Below are 9,508 nucleotides of genomic sequence, written 5' to 3'. Positions count from 1 at the left end.
ACAAACTACATACCCAATTATGTCTAAAATAGCTAAAGACATATTGGCTATTCCAATAACCACAGTTGCATCCGAATCAACTTTTTCTATGGGAGGAAGAATTTTGAATAGATGGAGAGCATCCCTTTTATCAAGACATGTTGAAGCCTTGATTTTAACTCGTAATTGGTTGTTTGGATATGAAGAAGAATCTGATGAAGTAGGATTAGTTGTTGGCAGTGACTTAGTCCCCGATGCAGAATCGCATGCTAAGGGAGATCAGGGTCCAAGTGGATCCTCATCTTTAGAATCTGGTACGTATTTTACTTTTTAAATAAATTTTAGTTAATTATCATTCTATTATAACTCCTGTTTCGTGTACTTTATGTACTCAGTTATGGTTTATTCACTTGATTGTTGCCATGCAAAAGATGTTGGTTCTTATGGATCTGATTGTGGCTCAAATTGAAACACGGAATCTGGACGCAAGTAATTTAACCTTACAAGTCACATGGAAACTTGATAATCGTTGGGTTGGGTGAATGTTATCCATGAGTCTTAGTCTTATAGGCAACTTTCTAATAGCCTTGTTTACTTGAGATTAGGCAATTAGAAATGTTTCCTTAGCTATGATTCATGTTGGTAGCTTGCTGAACATGCGGTGTTTGTTGACCTTGAAAGGCATTACAATGATCTCACCCGACATGTGATACATATTCTGGTAGCAAAATTTTAGGTGTTTCTTTTTTGTATCTTTCTTATAAGAATGAATTACTTTCTTTTAATACTTTTTTTGTTTGTTTTTTGTTCAAGATTGAAATATGGTACCACAAGCAAAGCAGCAGTACGTGAGAGATTTTATGGTGGATATGTAACTATATATAGTTGCTGATTGAATGTTAATTTTTGGGGTTAAAAACTTGATATTTGTATATTTACATTAGGTGGATTTATAAGTGATGGATGTAAAATTTTTGGGGTAAAAAACTTGATATTTGTATATGTTAATTTGGTGGATGTATAAGTGATGGATGTAAATTTTTGGGGTTAAAAACTTAATATTTGTAAATTTATATTTGGTGGATGTATAAGTGATGAATGTAAATTTTTGGGGCTTAAAGCTTGAAGAATTGGTAAAATCTTATTGGTTTATAATTGATTTGCTAAAATATTTATATATAATCTTGTTTACAATCTTTCAATATTAGAAATTAGTTTCAAATATTCAAAAAATCATAATTAGAAAACTGAAATTGGACCTAATTTGCTAAAATTAGGTGAAAAATTGATTCGGATTTGTAACAGTTCGATTAACAATCGGTTCGGGTTGGTATCAGTTCGGGTAAAAAACAGTTCGATTAACAATCGGTTCGGGTTTGTATCAGTTCGGGTTAAAAACAGTTCGATCTTAATCGGTTTTAGTCAGGTTGCATTCGGTTACGTGCATAATTCGGGTCGGATTTGACTCGGGTCGATCACTGTTCAGTTCGGGTAACATCGGTTAAGGTTTATATGTCGGTTATAAAATTCGGTTGCAGTTCGAGTTCGATTTTGCCATTTTCGGTTATTAAACGGTTCGAGTGAAGTATCGGTTCGGGTAATTGCGGTTCGGTAAACCAAAAAACTTACATTTTTCGGGTCGGATAATTTTCGGTTCCGGGTCGGATTTTCGGGTCGGGTTTGTTTTGCACAACTCTAAGAATAAGATTGCAAAAGTGTAGTAGTCAGTACTTTTTGATTTGGATCATATAGGAATTAAGTTGTTTTTAAGAAAGTGATAATAAATAAAGAGAGAGAATAAATTAATATAAGAAGGGAAAGAATAAATTGTGTGGATAAAATTAAAAGAGACTTAAAATATATGGATGAGATTAAAAATAAGTGATGGACCATTGTCCAAAAATAAAAATGATGCAAATTAAGTGGGACGAACTAAAATGGAAAATGATGCAAATTCAATGGGACGAAGGGAGTAATAGATTAGAATATTACGAATATTCTTGTGAATATTAATTATTATGTAAATAATTATATACAAGATATGTTATATGTTCTAATACGCCCCCGCACACGAGAGCTTGTTGAAATGTGGATGCAACATATAATACTCTCATCATAGCTGGCGCTAATTATTCTACTTTAAATGAGGGGTAGTTGAGATTCAAACTCGTAACATCTTGTCGCGCTGGCTTCTACTATACCATGTTAAGAAACCAACTCAATTAATAGCTTAAATATATTGAGTCTCAGAATATATTATATACTTTAACAAAATCATCGTTGCATTGAACTTGTGTGAATATGATTAAAAGAAAAAAAATATACCTGAATAACAATATTGGCATATAACAGTCGACAAAGAAGACTTCAAAAAATTTAAGTGGAAAATGGCTATATAGTCAAAAAGTATTTGATTTTATGGGTATGATTTTCACACTAGAGTTAAATCCTCTAATTATAAAAAGAGTGGAAGGAAAGAGTACTGTTTATTATGAATAGTAAAAGTATTGTTTACTTTTCTACTTTTTCACTCTGCTTTTCACGCTTCTTTTGCTCCTCTTCTTTCCTCTTTGTTGTTATCACTGAACTTCCCTCTCTCACCTAAAAAGTTCTTCTCTCGGCTTCCTGCTTTACTCTTCTCCGGCTCTACTCTTCTCTTTCTCTGCTTCCTCAGTTTCTTTTCTTTCACCATTGATTTTCTCAAGGTTAGTTTCCATTATTAATGAAATCGTTGAGTTTCATTTTGATTTCATTGATTAAACTTCTTTAGATTGAAAATTCAGAGTTTTTTAGAAAACTTTAGGGTTAGTTTAATACATCGGATGATTATTGTTATGAATGGTGTGATTTGAGTGCACAAATTGATGAGTGCATTCATGTGTGTCTCTTGGGATGGAATCCTATGAGTGTGTTAATGTGAGTGTTTTAAGTTGGTAACTTAATGTTTGTAGTGTGTAAGTGTGATTTATTTGGTGAAGTAATCATGGGAGTTATTGGTGTTGATGGTGTTTTATAAAGAAGTGCAAAAGGTTTTTTAATGATGCTTTGCAATGTTAGTCGAGCAGAAACTGACAAAAAAGAATACTGAAGGTCGCTCGACCAGCTCGCTAGACCGAGCGAGCTCTTGGGTGGGTCAAGCGAACAAACAGAATACATCCAGTAGCCTGCTGTAGCTCGCTCGACCGAGCACGCTTTTGTTCCGGTTGAGCGGTTTCTTTTTGACAATTCATGAGCTGCTGACTTTTGTCCCTTTAACTTCTTGGAGCTATTTCAAAATAGTTATTACATAGAATTAAGGCTATATTGTCATTGAATGTACTTAGTACTATAAATAGAGAGCTCTCATGTTCATCCAAGGTACATCAAACATAACCCCTAAGCCAAACACATAGCCTTTGTTTTATCTCTTACTCAATTGTAATACTTCATTTGTAAGAGTGTTTTACTCCACTAAAATAATATAAACAAACAGCTACACACCACGGAGGACGTAGACATCATTGAGTGAACCTCCTTAAATCATTGCGTTAATTTTTGCAAATTTTATTTTATCAAACGTTTGTTAGTTCATTGAAATTATTGTCATTAATCAAAATTCTTAACATCATATTGATCTTGTCGAATTATTTCAATTAACAACTTTGAGATTTACAAGCTTTATTTTCAGTCGGATGATCAAGAAATTCCTTTTATTGCTCAATGTACTAGCTCCGAAAGTTTTAATCGTACCCAATACGGATGATTTTTCCAGGCGATTGATTGCCGATGGTCTTATTTTTGGTACGTTTTATTTCATTAATTTTCATTTTAATTTTATCTTTTGTCATTTTTAGGTTATTTCGGTAGAAATTCACTTATTTTGTAGGGTTTTTTTTTTTTAATTGGGTTTTTGTTGTATTTGTCTGTTTTTATTCTTATTTCTTCTGATTTTTTTTGTTTATAAAGTAGGTAGCTTTCTTGTTTTTGTGATTTGTTTAACTGGGTTTTGTTGTTGTACTTCTCGTTTGGTTATCGGTTATTGGAATTGAGTATATAATATATTATTAAAAAGAAAGTTTAGGTTCTAATGCCGTAACATTGCAATTATATGATTTTTTTATTTAAAGTTATAGCCAAAAGAGTAATCATGTATCAAATTTTAACACAATCATATTGATTCCGCAATCATATTGATCCTCATTTTCATTGGCCATTGTAATTCGATTTTTAGTTTTAGCTTATTTTAGTTCAATGAGTGTTCGGAGAGAGTTTTTAAAGGGATGTTAAAGATTGAAAGTTTGAAAAGTAATCAGGGGTAGTTTTGAAAATTCAATATATAAGGAGTGGCGATAAAATAAAAAGGATGGCAAAGTTCAAAAATATTTACGGATTAGGTACTCCTGCATTTGCTTGATCTTGTTTCATTATTGTGTCTGATTTCAGGTTTGTTTCATTACCAATAACTTTAACCGATTCTTATTTGTCGCCATCCTTTTTATTTTATCGCCACCCCCTTCGAACGAATTTACCAAAATGCCCCTGGAATTAAAAAAATTACGAAAATGCCACTAACCTTAAAACCTCTATAAAACACTTCAAACTCACTCAATAACACTCTCATCACTTCCATAAATTCAAATTCTTCACTTAAAACTAATCGGAGCTAAAGCTTTGGAATCGAAGTCGTCAACGAAAAATCGAGGTAATTTTTAATTTAATTCAAACGAAAGAAAAAAAAAATTTGTTCATCACAGTCGCACTTTTTGTGCGACTGGGATGAATTTTAATTTTTTTTTTATTTTTAAAAAAATTTCGAATGAGTTTGTTGTAAAATTAATTTATTTTCTTAGTTATTGTTATTTAATAAATGTTGTAATAGATTGTAATATGATAATGTTGTTGTAAGAAGTATGTTTTAATTTAAATTTGAGAATAAAAAAAAGGAAAAAAAAAAAATCAAAACCCTGTCTCACAACACAGTCGCACAAAAAGTGCGACTTAATCTAGGTGGAGTCGCACTTTTTGTGCGACTGGGATGAATATTTTTTTTTATTTTTTTTTTAAATTTCGAATGAGTTTATTGTAAAATTAATTTATTTTCTTAGTTATTGTTATTTAATAAATGTTGTAATAGATTGTAATATGATAATGTTGTTTTAAGAAGTAGGTTTTAATTTAAATTTTAGAAAAAAAAAGGAAAAAAAAAACAAATTCAAAACCCAGTTGCACAAAAAGTGCGATTTAACCTAGGTAGAGTCGCAGTTTTTGTGCGACTAAACATCTTTTTTTTTTTTTTTTTTAAATTCGAATCAGAAATTTGAAAAATTTATTTTTGAATTTTGTTTAATTTTTTGTTTTTTAAATTTCGAATCACAATTTAGAAATATTAAAATTTAATTTATTAAATTTTTATTTTATTTAAAATCAGAATTATGAATTATTTTATTTTTAATATTTATTTTTTATAATTTTCAAATCAGAATTTTTGAATAAAATTATTAAAATTTTTTTTATTTTTTTGTAATTAATTTTTTTTTATAAATTTCGAAACAGAATTTTGAATAATGATTTTTAAATTTTTTTATTTTTTTTTAAATCAGAAATATGAATTATTTTTTTATTTATATATTTTTTTTTTTAATTTCAAATCAGAATTTTTGAAATATTTTGTTTTTACTATTTTTTTTAAATCAGAATTTTGAATAAATATTTTTGAATATATATTTTTTTTAAATTTCAAATCAGAATTTATGAATTTTTTTTTTATTTTTTGTTTTTTTTATTTCGAATTAGAATGTCGAATAATGTTTAATTTAATTAAATTTTATTTTTTTTTTAAATCAAAAATTTGAAATATGTGTTTTTAAATTTTTTTTTTTTTTGAAAAATCAGAAATTTGAGTTAATTTTTTTTATTTATTTTTTTTTAAATTTCAAATCAGAATTTTTGATTTTTTTTTTTGTTTTTTTTAAAATTTCGTATAAGAATTTATTTAATTTTTTTTTATTGGAATGAATTTATTTTGTGTAATTAATTAATTACATTTTAGTTGTTTAAATATTTATGAATATAATAATTGTTTATTTTTTTGTAATTGTGAATTATTTTTGTTGTTACTTGTTTGTAATTTATATGATTGTAAGTGTTTATTATATTAACTTTGGAATGTCGTCTTAATTTAATTTTTTATGCTTATAAATTTTTATTAATAGTTATTAAAATACGAAAATTGTAGTAAATGGCTGGAAATCAAGGTAAAGGAAAAGGGTTTTTTAGAGGGTTATTGAGCGGCAATAGATCTAGGCCAACTTTACTGAGAGGGGGGTTACGGGATCTGCTAGGCGAGCAAGGCAAGAACAGGCGGCCGTACATAGTCAGGCCCAACGTTCAAGTACCCTAGAGCAAGTGCGTAGTCGCTTGGAGCGCCAGAGTAGCCTACATAGTCATACGGTCGGCTCAGGTGACGATCATACTGATTACGACAATTCTGTTAGCCGGGAAGAGTCTGTCGGTCAGGATGAGTCTGTCGGTCATCCTGTTGATTGGACGCTCATAAGAGGGCATGCTGGTAAGTTCAGGATTAGAGGGCATGGGTCGGCTGGCACTTCTGATCAGGCAGGAGTAAGCTAGGTTGAGGATGCGGCTCCACGGGGGAGGAGGCGCAACCAGTCCGCGGACACGGACTGGTTGATCACATCACCCCAGCCCGGGGGCCCTGTTGATACCACTTTAATACCCAGCTACGGTGGGCATGTAGCAAAGGTAATATTCGAGGGATTGGAGCGCACCCCTCCGATTTTGGAATGTCGTCCTCGGAAGAAGACGTTGGATTTAATCATCAGACTGCAGGACATGTCTGATGAATTGTACAGGGTGTTACCTGCCAGTCCCCTTGGTCGTCTGCTGTATATAATGCACCAGCACATCGACAGTGCTCTTATTACAGCATTTGTGGAAAGGTGGCAGCCTGATACCAACACCTTCCACATGCCTTGGGGGGAGATGAGTATAATGTTGCATGACGTGCAACGCATCTTAGGAATTGGTATTGACGGTTCACTTCCCGTGGAACCGTCTGATCAAGACTGGCAGCTGGGCCTGGCCGGCCTTTTTGGGGAGCCATTGTCGGAGCTGCGTGCGAAGGGGCACTTCACCAGCAGTAGCATTAACGTGGGTGCATTGTTGCAGCTATGCCACCGTTCTCAGACTATGGATACTCAAGCTACTGCTCGTGGATAAAACTAGAGTCGGGATGCGTCCTCACCCTGTTCTTGCTGTCGCCGCTGATCAGGCTGACATTGCCCGGGGTACTTTGACGCTTGCGTACTTGTATCGCCAACTGGGTATGGCGACAAGGACTGGGTGCAAGACTATTGCTGGTTGTCTGATACTGTTGCAGATATGGATTTACGAGTACTTCCCAGCCTTCCGCCCCAATCTGCGTCAAGCTGACATGCCGAACAAGACTAGGGCAGAGATGTGGTCCCCTCAGAAGCCAATCCGTGAGCTGAGCAGATTGAGAGACTGTAGGAGCATACTGGACGCCATGATAGAGACACAGGTGTTGTACATAAACTCAAACATAATTATGATTATTATATTAATATTATGTTATGTTGATTATGTTTATTTTCTTTGTGGGCAGGTGGAGTGGACTCCGTACATGACTTCTGCTAGGGCTTTATTGAACGAGCACCCACGTATCGCCTATATCGGTGGTATCACCTGTTTCGATGTCGTGGAGGTTTATTTGCCTGAGAGGACAGTGAGGCAGCTCGGTTTTGCACAGGATATTCCTCCCCCTCCGCTGAGACCTACCCAAGCTGTGCGACCGGCACAGGGCTCCTACTCAGTGACATTCTCTTCTTCTCCTATGTTTACTGAGATGTGGAGTAGGTTCCCCTACTGCGCTCGCGTAGTTGAGCAGGCATTGCGTCGGACATCGGTTCCATCAGAGGCTGGCCCTGATTACGTTGACTGGTTTAGAGTGTCTTCCCACTGTTTTCTCATCCCTGGTGAAGGACCTGCTGCTGCGTTTGGTGTAGCGGATAACAGAGTCAAATACGTTAGTGTTTCTAATTATATATTTCATTTTTATGTTTCATAACCGGAATTGACTTTGTAATTTTTTGACAATTCAATTGTATGATTTTTACAGTTTGCTGCTGAATATAGTGCTCGACTTGCGCCATTGCTCAGGATGCCAGCTATTGCCCAAATGACGCCTCGGAAAAGAGATGTTGCTGATATGTATTTAGATGATCTTAGAGAGTTGTTTGCGGAATGGCAACAGTGTAGAGGGCGTAGCCCTTAATAGACATTTGTGGATTTTGTAATGAATGAACAATTTTTTTTATAATCTGTATAGATGAACAACTTTTTGTGTTACGTGTTGCGTTTGAATCACTTACTAATTTATTAACTAAATTAATCATGCAATGAATACTATAAATATAATTATTACAATGAATAGAATTATAAAAATGATAACACTATATATAAACAGTACAATAAACACTATGGATTATCTAAATTGACCGCGTCTTCGACGCTGTTATTAGTCCCTTGTCGTTGAATGCCGCACATTATATTCCAAAGTGATATCCTGTTACGATACTGTCTTTATAAATCTGCACATTCATTGCTTGCTGCTGCTCTCCAATTTTGTTGGACTGGCGGCAGTAGCGATGAATCATCGTTCATTAAAAGCTGAACATAATGATTCTCGTTTACCCAAAGAACATGTATAAGTTTATTTACGCCATGCGTTCCCCCTGTTCTTCTTAAAGGAAGCATTAAGCAATTGTACATTGGATGACCATCCGCAGAGCCATAATACGCAATTGCTATGTTTGGAAACGTTGCTGCGGAATACAATGCTGTCGCCTCCATCCAGTGACTGAACGGAGCAGGTCCTTTGTTGTGGGCACCAATTCTGTATATAGCTTCCTCCACTGATTGATGTGATAGATAGACGCGTGCATATTGTTCTCTGTGCGTTTCAATTTCTAAAGTCATTGCACGTCGGAGCAGAGGTCATGCTTCCTCGCCCCCTAACTCTGTAACGGCAATGGCTCTAAATCCACAATTACCGTCACCTATGACATCAATCCAGTCAAACAGATATGGCGGAAGAATAAACGGAATGTTTTCTGGCCTCGGAAAAAGTTAAAAATCACGTCCTGCTGGACCATCTGAAAAAATAACAATATTTTAACATCACTCAATTGATCTAAAACATATAAGATTATATGAAAAGGAATAAGCGTACCAGATAAGTTGAAACTGAAGTTAATTCCAACTGATTACTGATGCGACCGGCTGCTAGATCTACCTCTGGATCTCCTGCGTGATGAAGATCTTGATCCACGACCCCTTGAGGACGATGTATTGTACTCAAACGCACTTTTGTTTCTCCTCAAGGTTCTGCTTGTCATTGGTCTTCCTTTCCTCGGTGGACTTGCTTGTGGCTCAGGTATATCGTTACTATCGGGGTGTAGCTCTTGTTCAAGTACTTCAGACACACGTCGTACAACTGAGGGGTCGGATT

General features: G+C 34.4%; 1 protein-coding gene across 1 annotated transcript; it reads left to right on the top strand.

The window, feature by feature from the left end:
* Positions 1-800: 800 nt before the first annotated feature.
* LOC130808249 (uncharacterized) lies at positions 801-8,442 on the top strand. Its single transcript, XM_057673731.1, has 6 exons — positions 801-850; positions 6,300-6,526; positions 6,716-6,909; positions 6,998-7,519; positions 7,604-8,023; positions 8,117-8,442. The coding sequence occupies exons 1-6, from the start codon at positions 801-803 to the stop codon at positions 8,270-8,272; spliced, it is 1,569 nt and encodes a 522-aa protein (XP_057529714.1). The 3' UTR covers positions 8,273-8,442.
* The last annotated feature ends 1,066 nt before the right edge of the window (positions 8,443-9,508 follow it).

Source organism: Amaranthus tricolor, chromosome 3, assembly GCF_026212465.1.
Source record: "Amaranthus tricolor cultivar Red isolate AtriRed21 chromosome 3, ASM2621246v1, whole genome shotgun sequence".
Classification (NCBI taxonomy): Eukaryota; Viridiplantae; Streptophyta; class Magnoliopsida; order Caryophyllales; family Amaranthaceae; genus Amaranthus; species Amaranthus tricolor.
The sequence above is the reverse complement of the archived record's forward strand: the minus strand, read 5'-3'. Positions and strand labels throughout refer to the sequence as shown.